The sequence below is a fragment of the Urocitellus parryii genome, chromosome 12, assembly GCF_045843805.1.
Source record: "Urocitellus parryii isolate mUroPar1 chromosome 12, mUroPar1.hap1, whole genome shotgun sequence".
Lineage (NCBI taxonomy): Eukaryota > Metazoa > Chordata > Mammalia > Rodentia > Sciuridae > Urocitellus > Urocitellus parryii.
The window spans coordinates 51,452,723-51,476,805 of NC_135542.1; the positions used below are offsets into that span (position 1 = coordinate 51,452,723).

General features: G+C 47.8%; 1 protein-coding gene across 1 annotated transcript; it reads left to right on the forward strand.

Moving 5' to 3' along the window:
- Positions 1 to 196: 196 nt before the first annotated feature.
- Positions 197 to 17,735, forward strand: Slc35f6 (solute carrier family 35 member F6). The gene is made up of 6 exons (XM_026407943.2): positions 197 to 344; positions 10,447 to 10,519; positions 11,136 to 11,307; positions 11,579 to 11,791; positions 12,486 to 12,596; positions 13,809 to 17,735. The coding sequence occupies exons 1-6, from the start codon at positions 268 to 270 to the stop codon at positions 14,276 to 14,278; spliced, it is 1,116 nt and encodes a 371-aa protein (XP_026263728.1). The 5' UTR covers positions 197 to 267; the 3' UTR covers positions 14,279 to 17,735.
- The last annotated feature ends 6,348 nt before the right edge of the window (positions 17,736 to 24,083 follow it).

Here is a 24,083-nt window from a genome sequence, read left to right on the forward strand (position 1 = left end):
GCGAGGCTGAGATCCCCAACAACGAAAACCAGGAGGTGGGCGGAGCCTGGGCGCCGGCTCGCCAGAGTCACCCGGTGGGAACCAGCTAGTCGGCAGCCTACCCAGCCGAGCGCCTTGGGCTCTGCGTGCTCCTGGGGGCGGGGAAAGCGGGAGCGGGGCGGGGCCTGCGCGGATCACGTGACGGCCAGACCGGAAGCGCTCAAACCCGAGACCCCCGGGTGACCGGGTGGGAGCTGCTCACTCCGGTGGGTTGCCTTGTCTGCTACCATGGCCTGGACCAAGTACCAGCTGTTCCTGGCCGGGCTCATGCTCGTCACCGGCTCCATCAACACGCTGTCGGCAAAGTGAGTCTGGGCCCGGCCCGGCGGGGGCCCTGCTGGGCCTGCGCGCGCTTCCCCACCCGCCCTCCGAGTTGTTGCTATGGGTTGGCCCAGTTTATGGACCACCCAAGGGGGCAAGGCTCGGGGTCACATCTCGTCTCCGCGTCTCAGTTTCCTCATCTTAAAACCGGAGTTTGGACCAGTTCCTCTCCGCTGCTTCCCAGGGCTGTGGTCGGAGCCGGAGCCGGAGCCCGAGCCCGAGCCCGAGTCCGAGTCCGAGTCCGAGTCCGAGTCCGAGCACCGCCCTCCAGGAGCTGGGGGCCTGCGGAGGAGGCTCCAGGACTTGGGCACGCGAGTTATTGTCGTGGCAGGTCAGGCCGAGTGACTAATGAGAGTGAAGGTTGAGGCAGCAGAGAAGTGGGTGTCCACCGGCCGCTAGTGGAGGAAGGATTCGAGCTGCACCTTGACTTTTAGGTGGGGTTCTGTGTGACTTGGAGGCGGGGAACAGAAAGTCCAGATCCAACACCAAATGCTTAGGCTGGATTTTTACCCCATAATCAGAGATGGACTGTTGAGCTGCGAAAAGGCATGTTGAAAGTGGTATGATAGAAAAATGAATGAAGTGATATGATTAACCTGGGGGTCAATTGAAGATTGTTTGGGGCAGGGAATACTATTCTATGGCTGCTGCTACGAGACAAGGAGATGATAGTGAGGCAGGAAAGAAAGGGGCAGGTGGTAGAGACCAGTGCAGAATGAAGCCATAGGATCAAGGGTTTCTGCCTGGAAGGAAGATAAGTGTTCTTAATCCAGACAGGGAGGGCAGGTGGGCATTTCAGCTGTGGTACTCTCTCAGGAGTTTGGGGACTGAGAGCACAGGGTCACCACGAAGCTGAGGAGTCAGCATAGCTTCCTCTCTGTCATAGGCAGAAAAGCCATTCCTTCCCGTGGTAGCCACTTTCTCTGCCCCACTGCAGGGCAGGGCCTTCCTTCTCCTTTCTGCTCACCATCTAAAAGCCCCAATACATGGGGCTTGGCCTTTGCTTGAACTGATTCCAGTTCAGTTCAGCTGTTCCTGGCCAGGATCATGCACTGTACATGAAGAACAGTGGACAGTGGTCCTCTCCCAGTCAGACCTCACTTCCACCTGGGCCCTGCCAGGCTCCAGAGCCAGGAGCATCAATGTAGCAATTCCCAATGGAAGCTTTCCTGCCCTCTGAGATGTGCTCCAAGTCCTCTGGGTTTTCTGTTGGGTTCCACACTTTGAGAAACTGGCTGTGAGCCTTCTGAGGGCATGACTGTTTCTTAATAATTGCTGAGACATTTGTATCTCACATACTTCATTAGTGCCGCAAGGTGTTTCAGAAGAGAACCTGGGAGAGCAATATTCACTTCTGTCAGAGGAGTATAAGTTACCTGCAGTGTAGGAGGGAAAGAGGCCAAGAAAAGGTCCCCGCCTTTGAAATGCTCACAATCTGAGATGGAGACACATGGCAGTACAGTATCCCCCTCTTCTGCTGAAAGATGGCATACTTCTGTCTCTCTAGTTCATCTCTGACCAACTATTGTCTTATGGTAAACTTCTGGCCTCCTGGGCACTGCAACCTCCTGGAGTTTACACCTCTGAGGTGTAAAGGGCCCCAGCCTGAGGACTCCCCTGTCCGTAGCTGACATAACAGAACAAGACTTCCATCCAGCTGTTAGACCATCCAAAGCCTCACTCAAGTGCTCAGAAAGTTGCTATAAGTCTTTCATGGCTGCTGTCCCCAAGGAGAGTATAAATGGCCATTATGCTGACTTGGCTTCTTCTTTAAAAGCTCCACACTGGTCAGGTAGGGAGACCCAGGGGATCCTCAGTCCCTTGGAGGCTACCTGAGAGACAGGAAGGAGGCTCCCAAGTCTGTTATAGGACGAAGCCTTTTGTCTTGCCTCTGCCCTATAACCTGGTGTGGGGCCTCTCAGGAGTCTCTACCCTGAAACTGGCCCCAGAGTTGGAACTTAAATAGTATTTAAGGCCAGACTGTGAGATGGATGCTCTTAGAAAGAATGAGGAAGAAGAGCAGCTTGTACTCCCTGGTGTGAATTATTGATACAAAATCACATTTCCATCAGGTGCAGATCATAGTCAGCATAGCCAGCGAGTACAAAGAGTGTACCCAGCCCTGCCAAGTGCCAGGCCCTGCTCTCGTCACCTTTCATGTGATCTGAGTGAATTCTTGTAATCACCCAATGAGGTAGATAAACTTATTATCCCCAATGAAGTAAACTGAGGTACAAAAAGATTAAATTACTTGCCAAGTTCAATTCATCTACCAAGTGGCAGGGTTTATATTTGAGTCAAAGTAGTGTGGCTCTAGAATCCATTCTCTTAACCACCTATGGGTAGAGGGGGTGCAGAGACTGGGGACTTCTCTCATCATTCTGGGGGAGAGAGTGTTTAGAATGTTAGAAATCATCTGATCTGATCCCCACGATTTACAGGAGATACCCCAAGAGAAGTTTCAGAGAGAATGGTTTCAAAGATCAGCAGAAGGTGCTGGTGAGGTGGTGAGTCGGACTGGTTGGTATCAGAATGGGAGCTGTCACCCAGGCCTCAGGACTTTAGTCCGGTCCTATTTGTTAGGACTGAAGTGGCTCAAAAGTCCCACCCCTTTAGCTTTCCTCTCTCATCTCCCTAGATAGGGACAGATGAGCCTATATCCAAAGAAGGTATAATCCTGTAAGTGACATCTCCCTCCCAGTCCTCAGGGTGCCTTCCCCTTGTGCCTGGGCAGCAAGTCTCTGCCAACATCCTGATTGCCTTGCCCCTGGTGCCAGGGGACACTCAAGGTCCAGACAGACAGCCTCAGGCAGTCCTTGCAGTGTCTCAGCCTGAAAAAGGAGCTTGGGTGCTTCCCTCCCTGAGTGAGCATGTGCCACCTGCTGTGCTGTTACCACAGGGCACTCTCCTCTGCCCACTCAGCAAGTTTTGGAAGGCTGCTGGGAGATGTCACGTGCCCTGGGAGGAAAAGCTACCAGTCAGGCAGGCCCTTTGGCCCCTCCCTGGGTGTTGGCAAAGGGCCTCTCTCTGGGAAGTAGCTGCTTCTCCTTCTATGGCTCTTTTCTCATCAGCACCTTCTGCTGATCATCTCCTTGAGACCAAACCCTTTCTGTCTACCTGATCCCATACCATGTAGAGCCCTATTCTGCCTGTCTGAGCTCACACCCATTTCAGAGCCCTGTTCTCCTGAATCTGGCTTAGGATCCACATCTGAAGAGCCCAGGGCCAAGCAAACACTAAGTGAGGTGCAGCTCCTTCCTCAGCTTCTGCAGGCTCTGGGCATGCCCAGCCAGGGAGGGCATGTGGGTCTGAGACTCCTCTATCTCTGGGCCAGGGACCCTGCCTGGTAACACCAGCCTCTATTAGAGAGCAGCATCATTGTCAATTCTGTGACAGCTCCAACTTTGCCCTTGGTACCTGCCCCCACCCTTCATGAACTGGCTTGGGAGAATTGCTTCAGAGAGTTGCAGGGCGAGCTCAAGGAGGCCTCAAGTTGGGAGGGCAGGGTATATAGTGGAATGAGCATGAGGCTTGGAAGCCGTAGGATTAAGATGAGTCATTCAGCCTCTTTGAGGCCTCTCGATCCCTTCATCTGTAAAGTGGACATGAAAATTCCTGATCTGCCTCCTTTCCAGACACTAGGATCTACTGAGGAAAGTTTTTCTTCCATAGAAATGAGAGGGCTCATTGTCATTTATCATCTCCTAAGCCAGGGCCTTCTTCCGGAATACCCTAGAGAGTGGAGAAACCCTGGTTCTTCTGTAGATCTCCCTTCATTAAATCTCTTGGCAAGAGAAAGACGCTGACTCACTGGGCTTGACAAGCTGGGGATGCTGGAAGAAATGGCAGAGGTTCTGCAGGAATGGACACACAATCAGCCAGGGCCAACCACATCAGCCACTTCCTCAGTCTGTGCCTGCCACCCTGACCCGAAGCACTGAGCTATGAGTGTGGGCAGGGCCCAGCAGGGACTGAGTCACCACCAGCAAGGGTTCCCCACTTCCTAGCCTGCCCATCACACTCAGGAACCCCCTAAAAGGAGCCAGCCTCTGCCAGCAGAGGGTGCTTCCTCATGGGGCCTCAGCCTGTCCCCCAGAATAGAGCATCTTCAGAGAATAGAGACCTATCTGCAGGGCTGACCCTCTCCTCACCCCAACAGGGGAACGGGAAGAGTCTAAAGTAAGAAGATCATAGGAGAACTTCAGAGCTTGGGGATGGGCCGTAGACCTGGTGTCATCATTCCTGGGTATTACCCTGACTCAGCACATAATGAGCCCTGTGACCTCAAGCCCTCTCTAGCCCTCAGTTCCTCATGGAGCTGCAGGGGCAGTAGCCTTAGGCCCTTCCAGCTACCACTTCCTCAACGTAGGGTAGGTTCCAGAGCATGGACTCTTCCAGAAGCTTTCAGGCCAGAGCAAAACTGGAACCACACTGACCCCAGCACAAAGGGAGGGGGCTCCTGCTCAGGGAGTGAAGAGGGAGAAGAAACAGAAAATGGTCTGTACTGAATACCTGTCCGGGCGAGGTCTTATAGAACTTATGCTGTTCAGTGCCTTACCCGTTCATCAGTGTTTCCTGATTGTCCCTGAAACCTATCCAGCCTATGCAAGTCAAGACAGCCTTCTATGTAAGCTGCTGCCTCTCCTGAGTGTGAGTTCAAACAGGGTTTGACCTCAGCTCTGCAGACTGTTAACTCTAAGAGCCTGAACTGTTCTCTGCACCTGAGCCTTGGAGTCCCCCTTTAAAATGAGGATCCTTGTGAAGTTTAACCAGGTCAGCCTACAAGAGGTACTTGGCACAGGCCCAGCACAAAATCAGTTTTCAGTGCATGGCCCATCCAACAAAACATCTATGAACATCAACAAACAGCAAAGTGCTCTTCTACCTTTGGAGTCACAGCTGTCATCCCCAGAAACACTGAGGCTAAATTTGGGCTCTCATCTGTGAGATCTGCGGTCCTCCTGAGCCTGAGCAATGAGCCAAAGCCTGACTCCTGCCCTAAAGTGCCCACAGGCCTGAGTGTCCCTACTCTGTCCTGAAGAGACAGACAAGGCAGGGCAGCCTGTGCTGCTGACACCCAATCCCTTGGGCTGCTGGGCTCTTGGATACAAAGTGATTCCATTTCCCTGTTGGGAACCCTGCCAGGCCAGCCTGTCCAGGCAGACCTACCTTTCAGAGAAAGCCCAGACAACCATGGAAAGAAGGGAGCTTAGCACCTCACTGCCAGCATTCCATGAAGCACCCCACCCCTGACAAAGGACAGGCCACAGAAAAGGTTTCCCCTCTGGCCAGCTTGTTCCACTCAGCTCTGGTGGGAAGTGGGACTTATTAGGGACATGGCCTCTGGGCTGCAGCACTTGATCTTTCTGCCAGCAAGGCCTGGAAATCTCATTCATTAAACCACAAATGTCAAATATGCATAATAGTGTGCCAGGACCAGGGATTTTAGAGGTGTGGAAGAGGGGGCTGGGGTTGTGGCTCAATGATAGAGCACTCGCCGCCTAGCATGTGTGAGGCCCTGGGTTCGATCGTCAGCACCACATAAAAATAAATGAATAAAATAGAGATGTGGAAGAACTGAGCTCACCCTCAGCCTACAGTGAATGTGGAATCCGAATGTTCTGTGGATGTGAGTTGTTACTGGAAACTGCATAGGAAGTAGCACAGGCTGAGTTCTAGGTGGTGGCACCATTGCTATTCTGGGGGAACTTCTTTGGGTGGCACCAGGATGAGAAAGTGGCTTTCATCCAGCCCCCAAATTTTTGCCCTAGGCTTCTGGTTGGCCTTGATGGACTTGGTGGCACCTCTCTTGTCCCTACTAGAGGACCCCTGGCTCCAACCCTGCCAGTTCTCCTCTCTGGCTTGTTCCCTTGTTCAGGGAGTCTGCTCTACACACTTGGTAAAACTGAGCCTGGGTGTGCTTCTTCTTTTCGCCTCTCTTTCACTCAGTTGCCTCCCCCAGGCTTTCCCAGGTCTATCTGGGTAAGCCATGTAGTCTGTCTGTGGCCCCCACTCACCTGCCATGTCCTGTCCTGCCTGGGGACCCAAGACCCAGAACCAGTAGCAGATCAGGCAGAAGAAAACTCCCAGAGAAAAGGGCTTTCTGCTCTGTAGTGAGGTCTTTCTTTGCCCCAGTGGTGTTAGAACTGGTTACAGTTGGACCCCTGGCATATGTAGGGCTCCAGGCTTCTCTCTGCTTTCTAAAGAGTCATGTCGGAATTTTCCCACTCCCCTTATTTCTCCTTCAACCACCACCCCAACCCTGTTCCCAAGAATCACAAACCCTCCTAACTGCCCCTCTCTCTCTAAACCTTCTGAAGCAGGTGAGTCTCCTACTGGGTGAGGTTTGCTACTGTCCTGTTTCCTTCCCTCATCCTGAAGTGTGTTCAGATCTCTAAGTAGCTGTGGTTATTCCCTCAGATGTCTGTCCTTCAGCCCACAGTTCCCCTGTGTTCCCTAACCAGGAGGCACCACTATCCAGTGGCCTCCCCATTGCGTCATGCCCCACAGTCCAGGCATCATGCTCCAGGGACAGAGAAACCAGGGCTGCTGGGCAGGATCTTTGCCAAACCCAGGCCCTATGGCACTTTATGGGGAGGCACAGGAAGCAAAAGGCTGCCCCTCCCTTCAGGATCTCAGACTTGTTACATGTAAGCCAAGAGTAGGGTGCACTATGATGTGCTGCTCTAGAAGTATATTTCAGGGAAAAACATGTAACAGAAATAAGTTCCCAGGCCTGGGAGCATAGTTCAGTGGTAGAGCACTTACTTGCCTAGCACGAGTGAGGCCCTGGGTTACATCCCCAACACTGCAGGAGGGAGGGAGGGAGGTCCCTAGCCTCACATCTTAGAGACTGCTGTCTGCATGTGGGGTGCTCTGGTGAGAGAAGATCATGGCTCACAGGAAACGGCTCCAAAGTCTGTGTTGACTGGAGTCAGCAAGTGATCTGCCTGGTGTGGGCTGAGCTGTGCCAATGGACCAAGGATGTCCAACACAAAGAAGGGGTTGCACTTTTGCCAGTCTCTGACTGGGCCAAAGCACATGTTTGGCTCTGGGCCTGGGCTGCCAATACACTTCCAGAAGTTAGCAGCTAGCAGAGCAAAAGGTTCAGAAGGAGTGGGGCTGTTTAGCCATGAGATTCAGGTTGGAAACTCTTCAGATACCTGAAAGGCTTTCTAATGAAAGATTAGACTAGATAAGCACCCAGCAAAAATGAAATTCAGGAGAGAGAGCTTTCTTACAAAGATGGCAGACAGTTCAGAATGGCCATGGTAGCTACCCAAAGCCTATGCTTTGAAGGATTCTGGGCTCAGTGGGGAAGAGTGCTATGATCAGTTCTCCTATCCACCACGGTGCTCTCTGGGACATCACTCCATGACTGCAATGCATGTATCCCCTGCTTTAGGGTCAGCTTTATGACTACATATTCAGGCCATTCAGGCTTTTTGGTGATGATCTGGTGGTCATCTCCAGGGCTGGAGTATCCCTCGAGACCAGAGGCTTTGTGTCCTATGAGTCCCTTGACAGCCTGGCATACATAGCCTATAGACCTCTTCATAATAATGTTTTAAAATGTGCAAATGAGAGACCAAGGATCAAATTACATTGACAAAGTTGTCAAACATTAAAAAGCAAATTCACAATATAAGGCTGGGGACGTGGCTCAAGTGGTAGAGCGCTCTCCTGGCATGCATGCAGCCCGGGTTCGATCCTCAGCACCACATACAAAAAAAAAAAAAAAACCCCAAAGATGTTGTGTCTGACAAAAAAAAAAAAAAAAAACTAAAAAAAAAATAAATATTAAAAAAATTCTCTCTCTCAATATAGTAATACATATATTCCTTAATACATTAAATTTCCATTCAAAAAAATTGACAAAACAAAAAGCTGTTTCTTTGAAAAAAACAAATAAAATTGACAAACCCTTGGCTATCCTAACAAAAAGAAGGAGAGAGAAAACTCAAATTACTAAAATTTGGGATGAAAAAGGAAATATCACAACAGGCACTATTGAAATACAAAAGATAATTAGAAACTGGTTTGAAAATTTATACTCCAGTAATACAGAAAATCTCGAAGACACCAACAAATTTCTAGAGGCATATGATCAACCCAAACTGAGTCAAGAGGACATACACAATTTAAACAGATCAATTTCAAGCAAGGAAATAGAAGATGCCATCAGAAGCCTACCAACCAAGAAAAACCCGGGACCAGATGGATTCAGAGCTGAGTTCTACAAGACCTACAAAGAAGAATTAATACCAATACTCCTCAAATTATTTCCGTGAAATAGAAAAGGAAGGAACCCTTCCAAACTCATTCTACAAAGTTAGTATCATCCTGATATCAAAAGCAGGTAGAGACACATCAAGGAAAGAAAATTTCAGACCATTATCCCTGAAGAACATTGATGTAAAAATTCTCAATAAAATTCTGGCAAATCACATACAAAAACATATTTTTTAAAAAATAGTGCACCATAATCAAGTGGGAGTCATCCCATGGATGCAAGGTTGGTTCAACATACTGAAATCAATAAATATAATTCATCACATCAATAGACTTAAAGATAAGAATCATAATTATATCAATTGATACAGAGAAAGCAAAATACAACACCCTTTCATGTTCACAACACTAGAAAAACTAGGGATCATAGGAACATACCTCAAAATTGTAAAAGCTATCTATGCTAAACCCAAGGCCAGCATCATTCTAAATGGAGAAAAATTGGAAGCATTCCCTCTAAAACCGGAACAAGACAGGGATGTCCTTTTTCACCACTTCTGTTCAACATAGTCCTTGAAACTATAGCCACAGCAATTAGACAAAAGAAATTAAAGGGATACAGATAGGAAAAGAAGAACTCAACTATCATTATTTGCTGATGACATGATTCTATACTTAGAGGACCAAAAAAGCTGCACCAAGAAACTTCCAGAATTAATTAATGAATTCAGCAAAGTAGCAGGATATAAAATCAATACCTGTAAATCAAGTGTATTTCTATACATCAGTGATGAATCCTCTGAAAGTGAAATTAGAAAAACTACCCCATTCACAATAGCCTCAAAAAATAAAATACCTGGGAATCAACAAAAGAAGTGAAAGACCTCTACAATGAAAACTACAGAACACTAAAGAAAGAAATTGAAGAAGACCTTAGAAGAAGATGGAAAGATCTCCCATGCTCTTGGATAGGCAAAATTAATATTGTCAAAATGGCAATACTACCCAAAGCACTATACAGATTCAATGTTATTCCAATTAAAATCCCAATGTCATTCCTTATAGAAATAGAAAAAGCAATCATGAAATTCATTTGAAAAAATAAAGAGACCCAGTAGCCAAAGCAATCCTTAGCAAGAAGAGTGAAGCAGGAGGCATCACAATACCAGACCTTAAACTATACTGCAAAGCTGTTGTAACAAAAAATGGCATGGTATTGGCACCAAAATAGACATGTAGACCAATGGTACAGAAGAGAAGACAAGGAGACAGAACCACATAAATACAGTTACCTCATACTAGACAAAAGTACCCAAAACACATTAGTGAAAAGATAGCCTCTTCAACAAATGGTGCTAGGAGAACTGGAAATCCATATGCAGTAAGATGAAAATAAGCCCCTATCTCCCACCATGCACAAAACTCAACTCAAAAGTGGATCAAGGACCTTGGAATTAGATCAGAGACCCTGTGCTTAATAGAGGAAAAAGTAGGCCCCAATCTTCATCATGTTGGATCAGGTCTGACTTCCTTAATACGTTAAATTTCAAGTAATGAATATAATTTATTTTGATGAGCGATGAATGTAAATCATATTTCACCATATGTACAGTAGCCCTAATATCTGATTTCTAGGAGTTACAAAGGTATAGGTACTGTAATCCCATGTTTATAAGTTGAGAAAATGGTTAAAACCACTTTCTATGGAGACCAGCCCCTTTGGGAGTCCCACCTGAGGCTGAGGCTCTCAGTCTGGACATCCTGGCCCTGGGAGGAACAAGGCCCTCCACAGGCATCAGGCTGGCAGAGAGTCCTGCCATACTGCCAGGGTCTGACCTTTCCTTTTTGCTGCAGGTGGGCAGACAACTTCATAGCCGAGGGCTGCGGAGGGACCGCAGAGCACAGCTTCCAGCATCCCTTCCTCCAGGTACGGGCTCTGGCCCTTCCACCATCTCCCAGGCCTCAGACCAGCACCCTTGAAGCTAGGCTGTTTCCTGGCCTAGGGATGGAGCTCCCCTGCTTTTTCCTCCCCTAGAGCAGGGCCAGGATCTAAGGGTAATCCTGGAAGCAAGCAGAGGGCACAGTCCTATAGGAGGCCTACATGAGTCTTCACCATGTCCAGTCAGAACACATGGAAAGAAGCCCGTTTTCCATCCTCCAGGAGCCCAGAATACTACTGGGTCAGGGTAGACCTCATTATTGGAAGATACCCCAAATTGGACTGGGGGTTGGGAGACTCAGATTTCAGCCCCAGTCTGTTAGCAGTTTGCTTAGTGGCCTTCCATCAGTCTTTGAACCTGTCTGGGCCTGTTTCTTCACCTGGAACTTCACAAGGAGTTGGCCTGGATGAATGATCTTCACACAGGTTACCACAGTCTTAGGGTATTTTAAGAGCCCCACAACAACTTTTTTTTTATTGGTTTGTCAGTTTGGGGTTCTAGGTAACCTCCTATTTGAAGAAAGATTACATAAAAAAACAATACTGCTACTGGTGGTCCCCTAGTTCCCTTCAGTGCTAAGTCTGTGGGTTCTCATCCCTGCAGGCAGTGGGCATGTTCTTGGGAGAGTTCTCCTGCCTGGCTGCCTTCTACCTGCTCCAGTGCAGAGCCACAGGGCAGTCAGTCTCCAGTGTGGATCCCCAGCAGCCCTTCAATCCCCTTCTTTTCCTGCCTCCAGCCCTCTGTGACATGACAGGAACCAGCCTCATGTATGTGGGTGAGTAGCCAGGTCAAGAAGGCTCAGTGAAGGCTATGGTCTGAAGGGGTCCCTGGTCAAACAGCCACCCCCACCCTACCCTGCTGTTCTGCCACAAACTTTTCACATGCACTTGCATGTGCACACACATGTGCGTTTACACACACACACACACAAAGCAAGATTTATTGAGCACTTGCTATGTGCTCAGCTTTTCTCCAACCCTGAAAACCCCTCAGTGGCAGGTAGCCTTGGCCCTCAGGAGCTAACAGTCTTGTCTCTCATTGTCTAGCCCTGAACATGACCAGTGCCTCTAGCTTCCAGATGCTGCGGGGTGCAGTGATCATATTCACAGGCCTGTTCTCAGTGGCCTTTCTGGGCCGAAGGCTGGTGCCAAGCCAGTGGCTGGGCATCCTGGCCACCATCGCTGGACTGGTGGTAGTGGGCCTGGCTGACCTTCTGAGCAAGCAAGACAATCAGCACAAGCTCAGCGAAGTGATCACAGGTATGTCCTATCATACCTTCCCCAGGGAGCCCAACATGGTTGTCCCTCAGACTTATACAAGCTCTGCCACATGCAGGAACTGGATAAGGGCACACAGCTGCTCTCAATGGATTAGTCAGTGTGGAGGAGACCGGATTGGGGTATAATTCACTAAGGAAGAGTGGCAAGTAACACAAGAGGAGCAAGAGACCCAAGGAAGGGGCTGTCCTGTGTTGTGATGCATAATCACAAACTGCTGGACAGGGACAGGAACAGAGACCTCTCACTGAGCACTTACACATGCCCAGCATGACACTGAGCTCTGTGCCATCCGCATCACAGGAGCCCTGCCACATCTCCAGAGCGAGCCATCACAGCCCATTTTATAGTGAAGTGTCTGCTCTGGGTCACTCAGAGTCAGGATTAAGCCAAAAACAGCTGTCTCAAACCTGTTGCTCCATAAGAGACCTGCTTTCCTGGGATGCAGCTCTCAGGTACGTCTCTGGGCTTTCTGGAGTCTCAGCCCTGCTTGGCTGGCCTATCCTGCCCATCAGGGGCCAGGGAATCAGGCACAGGTAGTTATGACTAAGCCTAGTGAACTATATTGGGCTTGCAAAGTCAGGAGCTAGCACGTCATGTCCTTGGGGCCCTTCTGTCATCACCTCCTGACCTAGCCCCGGAGCAGCCCTGGTTTCACCTGGCTTTCTTTCAACAGGGGACCTGTTGATCATCATGGCCCAGGTCATCGTTGCCATCCAGATGGTGCTAGAGGAGAAGTTTGTCTACAAGCACAATGTGCACCCACTCCGGGCAGTGGGCACTGAGGGTGCGTGTGGGTACAGGCCAGGGAGGAGTGGCTGGAAGGGAGGACACAGTGGGGGACAGCATGGGGCATGAACTGCACAAGTGGATCACAGGGCAGGTGCTATTGACCACTGAAGGGATGAGCCTCCTGCTCTCACACCTTCCTCCCTCACCTGATGTGAGATGACGGATCCTCTGACACCTGCTGTGTCAGGCAAGGGGAGGTCAAGGACAAAGATGAGTAAGATGCAGGCCCTCCCTAGAGGAGCTGACCACCAGGAAAAAAGGGACCTCAGCGTGCCTGAGCTTGGCCCACTGATGCTTCAGTGATGTCTCAATCACTGAGCAAGGCTAAGATTCTCGGGACAGGGAAGGTGGCTTTTGAGCCACAGATTCCAACAGGCAGGATCTGAGAACTCCAGACAGGGCAAAGGGCTGGGGAGCTGGATTTGAGTGCAATATAGGTTTCCCCAATATAGGTTGGGGATAATCAGGAATTAAGTAAGTCAGGGTCATGTCATGTCAAGCAACTAAATGACAGGTAGGAAGAACCACCAAAGATTTTTGAGCCAGGAAGACAACTACCAAAATTATGCTGTAAAAATACAAGATTAGCAAGATGGATTAGAGCTGTGCTGTCAGAGTAGCCAATGGACAGGTACCTGTCAGGTTATTTGTGTCTGGCCCAGTGAGAGCCAGAGGATCTGATGGCAGAATATAGATCAGCTGCGTCACAAAGTATACTGTTTGTTTCCACTCAGTTTATTTTCTAGCAAGATTTTATGAATGAAGCAGTGACTACATTCTGGCACAAATTCTTTACTACAGACCAATCACATGCTAAATTAGGGAGCTCTGTATTTTCAAACTTGTGAAAACAGTGTAGTGAATTGGAGCCCGCAGCTCTTTCTTAAATGAATAGAATAGAGTTTAAATGTCAGAGAGCATTGTGTGTAGCAAAGCTGTTGTTTAGGGAGTGCACGCATGCGTGCCTGTGCACATGTATCCCAGATCACAATACAAGATGTATTTCACTCTCAGTCCCATGAGATGCCAATGGACTAAGGTGGAGAGGAGGCAGCCAGAGCCCACTGCATAGGCCCAAAGTTCCTGAAGAGAGGTGAAGAGACAGATCCCAGGAATGGGCGACAGGAGCCAAAAGGCAGTGCATGTGGGCTAAACTGGGAGGTGGTGGGCAAGGCAGAGTTTGTGACGTGCGTCCTCACCCCTTCAGGCCTCTTCGGTTTTGTGATCCTCTCCCTGCTCCTGGTGCCCATGTACTACATCCCTGCCGGCTCCTTCAGTGGAAACCCCAAGGGGACACTAGAGGATGCCCTGGATGCCTTCTGCCAGCTGGGCAAACAACCATTAATCGCCCTGGCTTTGCTGGGCAACATCAGCAGCATTGCCTTCTTCAACTTCGCAGGCATCAGTGTAACTAAAGAATTGAGTGCCACCACCCGCATGGTGCTGGACAGTTTGCGCACCGTGGTTATCTGGGCCTTGAGCCTGGCCCTGGGATGGGAGACCTTCCACCCTCTGCAGATCCTTGGCTTCCTCATCCTCTTGACAGGCACTGCCCTCTACAATGGGCTGCACCGCCCACTGCTGGCCTGCCTGTCCAGGGGCTGGCACCCTGCCCCGGAGGCCGAGCGTGAAAGACTGCTAGATGGCAACCGGACTCCCATCAATGAAACCAACTGAGCCTTTCATGGGGCCTCTGCTACCACCCAGTGTTCTCTCTTCACCTTCTTCTCCCTGAGGCTGAGGCCACATGGGCTGGTGGGCCTTGAAAGCCCTGTCCCCAAGGCCTTACCCTGCCCTTTCCCTACTGACCCTCCAGGGCAGCTGTTACCATAGAAGGCAAAAGGACACCGAGCTCCTTTTTTCCCCACTACCTGCAGGATGGTGTGACCCAGTCCCCACAGGCCTGAGTGTCACTGACCCCAGCCCTCTCAGCAGTACTAGAGCTAAATCATGAATTCAAAAGGCAGGGATTTACAACCATAGTATTTCTGAATCATAAACTAGATTGTCATGATAGATTATCTAGCTTATGAATCATAAGCTTCGAAGAAGAGAAACCAGTGAGCTGGCTCAAACCAGAACTAAGTACTATATTTTCTGAAACTTTTAAGATATTCCTTAAACCTGTCTGGAGATCTGGGTTTCATCCCAAACTGCTGCAAACTCAGTATGTGCTCCTTGGCCTGTTAGCTCTGGAAAGTTGTTTTCCATGCTGTGGCCTTTGGTGCCTTCTGGCCCCAGCATCTTGTGAGCCTCTGATTTTGACCAACCCAAGGAAAGAGAAACAGCCCCCTTACACCTCCCCTCCCTGTGCCTGTTTCGTTCTCATTCACACTCCACAGGCCTCGCTGTCTGGGAAAGACTACAAGGGAATTCCAGGCAGTCCTTGATTATCATTTTATGAACTTGTATTTTAAATATGAGGAAACTGAAGCCCAGAGTTATAAGTTTGAAAAGGGGACTCTCCTGCCATTAGCTCTGACCAGGGATGTGGGGGAACCCCAGGCTATGCAGGTGCATAACTCTGCCACAGGTGGGACCTAGAGCACATCTGCATCTCAACCCCATCCCAGCTGCCTAGCCTTGAAGAGAACCCGTCAGGGTAAAGCATTTGCCGAGTAATTCCAGTACCCTGGGCGCTGTGTAGAGTGCTTAACTTGTTGTAACAGCCTGCAGAGGTGGCACAATGGAGAAATCTGGCCCAGAGAAGGCTAAGTGGCTTCCCATGGAGCCAGTATTCTAGCCTAGTTCTGCTTCCTGACCTGAGGCCTCACCTACCATAGGGATCCCTATGGAGTCATTGGGGTAGAATTCTTTGGCTGCTTCCCCCAGGTACCCCCACCTGCAGAAAGGTATGATATCAGGACCCCCAGCAAGCAGGCAGCCCTTAATTCCAATATTGCTCTTTGGAATGGTTGAGTGGTGCCTCAAACCATTTTTCTAGGTGACTCAGACATGAAACACTGAATGCTGAATGCCTGTTAGTGCGGAAGGGGACCTTTGATGAGCAAAACCCTCAGGTTGGGTCTGATTTGAACCAGTTATCACGATGTGTCAGAGGCCTCTTGGGTCCACCAGCTCTAGGTCCTAGTGGCCTTTGCTTCTCTCAACCAGTATGTCACAGAAAGAAGCACCTTACAATGTTGATTTGGATTTTATTTTTTAAAAGGGGAAATGAGCAGTATTGAACTTTTTTTTTCTTTCAGAAAAGGGAAGGGGCACAAGAGGGTCCTGGGGGTAGCAATCTAGAATCTTAGAGTGGAAAGCTCTAATGTACCCAAAGCATAGAAATCACCTAATCCCCTATTCATTGTCTAGATGGAGATACCAAAGCCCAGAAAGTGAAAAGAACTTCATATGTCACAGCCAATTATAGGCAAAGCCAGATTTCCTGGTTTTGCCTATCCCATTCTGCCACAGATAGAGTTGCCTAGAGCTAACACTTAGATTCTGGGACTACTTGCCTGCTGTGGGCTGCCCCACCAGAGTGCTCAACTGCAGGCTGCTTATGAGGGTGTTGGGGAAGCACTTGGCCTTCATTTGAGTGCTGCCCAAGGGGGCTGTTGGGTTTTTTTTGTTTGTTTTGGTACTGGGGATTGAAACCAGAGATGATTAATCACTGAGCCACATTCCCAGCCCATATATATATATATATATATATATATATATATATATATATATATATAATTTTTTTTGTTGTTGTAGATGGATACAATATCTTTATTTTATTTTTATGTGGTGCCAGGGATCGAACCCAGTGTCTCATGCATGCTAGGCAAGTGCTCTACTACTGAGCCACAATGCCGGCCCCCATTTTTATATTTTATTTAGAGACAGGGTATCACTGAGTTGCTAAGTGCCTCAGTAAGGTGTTGAAGCTGGCTTTGAACTCATGATCCTCCTGCCTCAGCCTTCTGAGTTGCTGGGATTACATGCATGCACCACATTGCACCCGGCTGGGACTATTGATTTTTATGTTTGAAGGGGTGGAGGGGTTATAGTAGGAGCTTGTGGTGAGGAGTGGAAGCACATGAGGAGGGAGCTGCTCCCCCAGCCCCCTACCCCCAGTTCCCCACAAACTCGGGCAAATCACTTTCCCTCTGAGAGCCTGCTTCTTCCATCTGGTGTGGGAAGCCAGCCTCCATCTCATTACCTAAGAGAGTAGACTGGAGGGTGCTTGCCCTTGCCATGGCACACAGAGTAAGGCTGTGCTCTCACGGGCTGCTGCAACAATGGCTCTGAAGAACCAACTTCATGCAGAGGGACAGAAACGTTTCATTCCAGCACACAGTTGTGAAATATCAAGTGCACATCGATTATAGATTAAAACAGGAAACCTGGAGAAATATTTATGCTGAAGGTAGGTGTCTCCCAGACCCCTGGAGATTGCTCACCTGGACATGGGGCTTTGGAAGGTGGGTTTGAGAGGCCTTGCAGTGTCCTCCTAGTCATCCTCTACTCTGCTGCTGAGTGTGGAAGATTGAGGAAGTATCTGGTTGTGGCCTACCATTCTGAGTATGTAAGGGAACCCTACATAGTAGAAATTAGGGTGCAGGCCCTAAGCCTGAAATTAGAATGGACCGATGACAGACTAGTTCACAAGCAGACAGCACTGGGAGGAGCAGGGCATTCATGTTCTCACCTCTGCCCAGCCTTAACGAATGACCTTGAAGTCAAATGTTAACTTCTAAAGCACTGGCTGCCTTGGAAAGGGGTAGGTTCTTTGTATTCCTGAGCATGTTCACCTCCCTGGCACACTTGTAGGTTGTTATTCTTGGTTTTGCCTTGACTAAGTGCCCCTCTAGCCTTTTGCTGACTACATACTTGCAGCACCCATTTAGCAGGAGGTTTTGTGTGTAGCTGTAAAAGTTTATAAACCATCTTTCTTCATTGGGAACACTTGTCAATTTTTTTCTTTTTCCTTTTTTTTTTTTTTTTCTTTTCATTTTTTAAGACACAGGGCATTTGAGTCCCACCCTAGGGCAGTGAATCTCAATCTTTCCCCCTGAAATAGCCCTAACCCTAGATGAGAACAAGTGGGAGCTGGGTTTGGGAGGGATGGTCTGGAAGGGCAATGTAGCCTGTAATTATTTTTTAAAACTGCCTTATTTTTAAAAAGTGAATGTGAAATTTGTGATGTGCTCTGTGTTTCCTTTAGTGTACACACAATTTTAAATTAGTTGCCATGAGATAAAACTGATGACCCAGGAAGTCAGGACTTGTGCCTTCTGTGCTTTTGTGTCCCCCTTGTTCCTGTAGGATTTTAGAAGGGCTGTCCCAGGGTTCCACATCCCTGAGCCTGGAATGACTCTAAAGGTCCAGCTACCCCATGGACTTCTTGGGCCTCACCCTGCAGCCTTGGACTCATCAGCAAGCTCCACCATTGCTCTTAATCTTCACACAAGAACCATGAGGAGTGGGGCACAGGCCTCAATGTAACAGTTTTTCCTTCTGGGTTCATTTTCCTTTCATGTTGCCCACAGCATTCTTTTTATAATTTCCCCTTCAGTACTCACCCTGAAAAGTTCAAAGCAAATGTGTCTCCTTCAACCTACAATCAATAAGGGGAGATACTGTAAAAGTCAAGTTTAAGGTGGGTTTCTCCCAAAAGCAGTAAAAAGGGAAGATGCACTTGTTGCTGGGGGTGAAGAAGCTGAAGCAGTTCTGAGCCCCGCATGCTACCTGGTCCCCATCTCCACCTTGGCTTCCTATCCCACTGTCCAGGCCAAAATTGTGATCTGTTCCAGGACTCCTTCCCTCTCTGACCTAGCACTCATGAAACACACTATTACTAACATCAGGACAGATTGCTTAACTCACAAACCCCTGCACTGTCCTTTGGAGAAAAATGATTGACACACGTCTCTCTTCAATTTTATCAAACAATCCGCTCTCTTGGCTTATAGGTTTATTCCCCAACAGCTACTGATTGTTCTGGCTCCTTCACAGGCTTCATTACAACCAGTCCTCCCCCTACTCACCTCTGCCTCCCTGGAAATCATTCTGTCCCCCAAGGCAGGAGGTGGGGGCTAGGAGAGAGACACCATGGCAGAGCAGGTGATGAACCTGGGAAGCTGTAAGGGGAGGTGATGAAGCCTCTCCAGAAGACTCTGGTACCAGCACTGTCAGTGCCTTCTAGTGCTGAGAATTTCCCTTGTCTATAATGGCGTGCTTTCCAGTTCACAAGTAGCAGGTGAATGGAGTTCAGGCTTCAGCAGTCATGCAACTGCGATTCACTGAAATCTACCCAGGAAACCCTTTCAACTCTACTGCAAGAAGCCATGTGTGGCCTGCAGGGCCTCACACAGCTCCACCTATTGGACCAAGGCCTCTGGCACCAGGCCACGCCCTTTAATCCTCAGCCAGAACCACACAGGAATGACACAAGTCTCCAGGAATCCCAGCCCAGGACAGCTGCCTTGTCCCTATGCACATCTATAGGAACCTGGCAGTGGTGCGGGTCCTAGGGCTGCCGCGGGCAGGATGAATGTGTTATGCTCTAATTCAGGACCTCCAAAAGACCACCAGAGACCAAGATCAATATAAACAGCAAAGAGGTGTTTATTGCGAGCTAGCTCGGTCCTCCACATGCACACACAGCAACTGGTGACGCTGAGAGGCCCCAAGCCCAGGGTTTGCAGCAGTTTTATACATTCTTTGGAGAAGGCAGGGACCCCCACATCCATCATAGCATCTCTTAGCAAATCATCACACACCGCGGGAAAATCAAATAACTCTAAAACATGATTAGCACATTCCCTGGTGGGAACAAGTTGGGTAGGGGTAATTGGTTACTACAAAAGGGGTATTCATATGAACTGATTGGTTTAAGCCAAGAGGGTTGTTCCTGCTGAACTACATGGTTTCCCAACACATTATCAACCACCATAAACTACTGGGAGGGTCATCTGGCATCCCAGGTATTTCCCTGTCTCATGCTGATTGGTGGTTGCTAGGGAGTTGCTATGGGTCCCCACCTAGCCTGACTGAGTCAGGGACACCTGTCGCAGTAGATCTCTCCTGTTATTTGTAGATAAATAACTTAGCAGGGTGGGAATGTGCCTAGGAGTGCTCTGTGGGTCTTTTCATGGACAAAGGTCATGTCCCTTCCTTGGACAGGCTTTGCTCTGAGGTAGAGGCTGTTTTTTCAAATGTTTAGTCTGGGAGTTCCACTCCCTCTGCCCACCTCAGCCTCTCAGATGTCTGTGCCTGCCTCCAAAGGTCTCTGAACAAAGCCAGGTGACTCACTCCTGTCCAGCACTGTTTACCCTGTTATAGCACTAGATATCATTTCAGCTGTCCCCATGCGACCCTGTGAAGAACTGATGTCCCCTAGTAACACCCTAGGTACTAGAGGCTCAGAGAGCATGAATGTGATCATTTGCCAGAAAAGAAAGCCAGAGCTCAAGATGATAAGAAAATGCTGCTACTTGGTAGTAGTTAACCCTCCCAATGATAATGAGCCAGGTGTCACTATCCCTGTTTTACAGAAGAAAAACTGGCACTTAGAGCAGGCAAGTGAATCCCCAAAGTCACAGCACTGGCAAATGGAGAACTAGGATTCAAGCCCGCATCTGTGTGACACTGAAGCCCACACTCAGGCCATACTCCAGGGTTGACCAAAGTCAAGGTAGAGACATGGCCAAGCCAGAGCCAACCTCTGATCCTGAGAGTGACCCTAAAATTCCAGTTGATATGTTTTAAGTCAGATATCTTTTAAGTAATGGTAAAAAAAAAAAAAAAAAGTAATGGAGAAAATACTGTTTAAAAAATTCATTTATCTTTTAATTACCTGGGATTAAAATCATTCTGCTTCTTTCCCTTTCCCCTTCCCCCCTTCCTCTTCTCCTCCCTTCCCCTCCCTTCCACATCCCTTCCCTTCCAAGGGTCTCACTGTATTGCCCAGGCAGGTGCACTGGCTGTTCACAGGCTTGATCCCACTTGATGAGCACATGCAACCTAGTGGCCCCCCACTCCTGGAAGGTCACCATATTGATGCTAAATATAGTGCAGACACTTGATTAGCATAGGACACAGCAGCCCTGAACACGTGGGCTTAAGCAATCCTCTTGCATCAGCCTCCAGAATAACTGGGACTATAGGTGAATGCAAAGTAGTTACAACAGATCACCACCGGAAAAGCAATAATGTGGTGACTCAGTGTAGCTGACACCATAGCCAGGTAACTGGATATATTAGTCAGGGTTCTCTAGAGGAACAGAATCTCTACAGAACAGGAAGTATGAATTATACTGGGTTTAAATCCTGACTCAACGACTTAGTCACTATGTGATCCTGCGGGGCCTTGCAAAAGAGAGATAAAAATAACTCATACCAAATAGAGAAGGTTATATGTTGAGAAGGTTGTAGAAATTATTCCATTTAAAGTACTTAGCTGTAGTCCAACTATTCTGTAGGTTCTTGAACGCAGAAGTTGGAGACCAGACTGGACAATGTAGCAAGACCCCATGTCAAATTTTTTTTTAATTAAAAAATAAAACAGGGGAAAAAACCTGCCAAGAGTAAATGGTCAATACATTTTAGCTATATAATTTCTGTACTCTAGAGTGATCGGTACATATGACATATTTTCCCCTGACAGAGATAGGAACCACACATTCCCAGAACCTGGGGTAATGCTTTGCTCATAATAGATGCTCAGTGTACCTTAAATGGATCAAATATACAGGTTTTCATAGCTTTCCCCTTAAATTAGCCTACAGTGTGCTTCCTTCCATTAAGTACAAGAGTCTTGGTTTTGCTCTATGCACAAAAAATCAAACTGCAAGGCTGGACATATAGCTCAGTAGTAGACTTAGTATATGCAAGACTTGGTTCAATCTCCAGCAACACCACCAAAAAAACAACAACAAAAAAATGGTTCAGACAAGAAGAAAGGGGGAAAGGGGGAAAGGGGGAAGATGTAGAGGGCAGATGGTTGAGTAAAAACTTCAGGTTAGTGGGCCCAATGCCAAGACAAGAACAGATGAGGGTTAGTACCAAGCAACAGACTAGCCTGGATGTCCCACCCTAGCTGGGATCTGGGGCCCTATCTTACTGTCCCCTGCTGTGCCAGGTGTGTTCTCATCCACATGTTGGAGAGTAAAATTGCTGTGCTGGAATTCTCCCCATTTCCCTTCCTTCCTCACCTTCTAAGTAGGAAGGTGTCATGCCCAGAGCCCTAGCTGGGCTCCCTCTCTCTTGTAACCACAAGCTGTGCCATGTGCATGACCTCATTGAGATACAGCTGGAGTGGGGGACTACTGTCTCACCAACACACACACACACACACACACACACACACACACACACATTTTGTGTCCCCTCCCTACACACACACATGCACACACCAGCCTCTCTATCTACTATGGAGACATCACTTCCATCCTCCATTGATCCAGACAGGAACAGTCTGTCATAGGAGAGTAAGGAAGCCCAAACTATAGACCCACCAATGATGACTCCAAAACACATCAAGCCACCCCCTGCCCATTTCTTGACCATCAGAGGTCTCAGAGGAAGTCTGGTTTTCCTTCTTACATGTTTGAGGAAGAGAAAAATGATAAGCTGCAGGCAAAAACAGAAGGAACTAGAGAATTAAAAAAGAAAGGTAAGGGTTGTAGATAAGGACATTTCCAAGAGCATAACAGAGGGAAGAATCAAGAGTCTTGATTCTTTGGAGAAAAAATAGATTGAGCCATGAGGGGCTGGAGAGAAGATGTCATAAGAACTGAGATGGGTTGTTGTTGATTGAAGGAGTAATGTATAAGAGCAGGATCAGAGAGGATGAGAATTAGGAAAGGGCAAAGCTACTAGCTTTGGCTTGGAGGGTGGGTATTAGCTTTTGTGAATAAAGCTGCTATGAACATGACTACACCAATATCCGTTAAAGTGCCTGCCTTCAATTCTTTTGGACATATAAGCATAAATGGAATTGCAGGATCATACAGTACTTCTGTCATTAAATTGAAAGAATCTGTTTCTCTTAGTCCCACTGGGCCTCCATCCTGAATGCTGATACCTGTTAGTATCACCCTCATATCCTTCTAGACTTACTTAAGTATTGATCCTGGTCATGTAAACATCTAGAGACCACAAGCATAGTGACAGTGCCAGTATGAACTCCTGGAGGAGAAGCCAAGGATAGACCAGAGCCACCTACTTTCATGCCAATTGCCCATGAAGGGACACACCAGTAAACCCACTGGCTGATGGGTTTACCTCCCTCAGCCTCCTAAGGGCTACTTCATCTTATAGCTTACAAGTCACCACAATCCTCTCCTAAGCCCCAGAATCAAAAGTTAAGTGAGTTTCCTGGAGCATTGGTTTGTTTCTAGAACCAGAAACCAGCAGAAGTAATTGTCTTGGCTATTTTCATTTCTCGTTTCTTCTGAACTGTTCATTTGCTGACCAGAAGCAGGAGCACTAGGAAAGTTATTAACAGTTGTACAGAAGCTGACAGGTGAATCAGGTGAAACTGGGATCCCCAAGGAGTCATCTAGACTATGCATCATCAAGAAGAGCCATTGTACTCCTGACTGAGGTGGGAATACCAAGCCAGCAAAAAGTTGGCTGATGGGTAATCTGGAGAATCATCTACTTCCATTTCATGCGTTTCAATTTCTCTTCTGATTTTCATTTCCTTATGTGTGGGCTTTGGCCTTGACCGTTAGGTCTTCTGAGCAATCTTATAAGGATCCAGAATGCTGAAATTCTAGGTCCTGAGCTCGAAAGGAAAGCCAGGAATGCTTCTTCTAGAATCTAACCCTATTCTTCAGGAAGATTTAAGAGAGTAGATCCACAGGAGCTTTGGCTAAGGGAGTCTCTGCATTATTTGTGATGGTACAACTAACTAACTAGTTTCCTCCCTTTTCTCTCTCCCATGCTGGTTTATTTACCCACTGTCAAGACAGTTGGTGGTAATTATGTTTCTAGGATTGACAATTTGCTACTCTGTTTCATTCAACTCCACTGGACTTCAGGGTAGTCTAATACTATTCTTGATTTCCTCAACCCATTTATTATTTTTATTTAATTTTATTATTAAAATAGATTTGCAATTCAACTGGTTCAAAATTTAAAACAATATATAAAAAATGTACACATTGGGGGCTTGAGCTATGGCTCAGTGGTAGAGTGCTCACCTAGCACATGCAAGGCTCTGGCCTCCATCCCCAGCACCACATATAAATAAAATTATTGTGTGCAACTACAACTAAAAATAAATAAATAAACATCTTTTTAAAAAAATAAAAATGTACACATTGAGAAACACACTTACTCTTCTGTCTCCACTCACCCACCACTACTTTATACGTAGCCAATTGCATTAGTTTCTTGTGAACTCTCATTTTTTTTCTACCTAATTTTCTACTTTTTTTTTAACTGGGGATTCAATCCAGGGGTGCTTAACCACTGGGCCATATCCCCTGCCCTTTTGTATGTTTTAGAGACAGGTTCTCACTAAGTTTCTTTAGGGCCT

What these genes read in the sequence shown, in the direction of transcription:
- Slc35f6 (XM_026407943.2), top strand. Translation starts at nt 268, where the DNA reads ATGGCCTGGACCAAGTACCAGCTGTTCCTGGCCGGGCTCATGCTCGTC. An exon ending in ATCAACACGCTGTCGGCAAA is followed by an intron (nt 345 to 10,446) that starts GTGAGTCTGGGC and finishes TTTTTGCTGCAG; the next exon opens with GTGGGCAGACAACTTCATAG. An exon ending in AACCAGCCTCATGTATGTGG is followed by an intron (nt 11,308 to 11,578) that starts GTGAGTAGCCAG and finishes CTCATTGTCTAG; the next exon opens with CCCTGAACATGACCAGTGCC.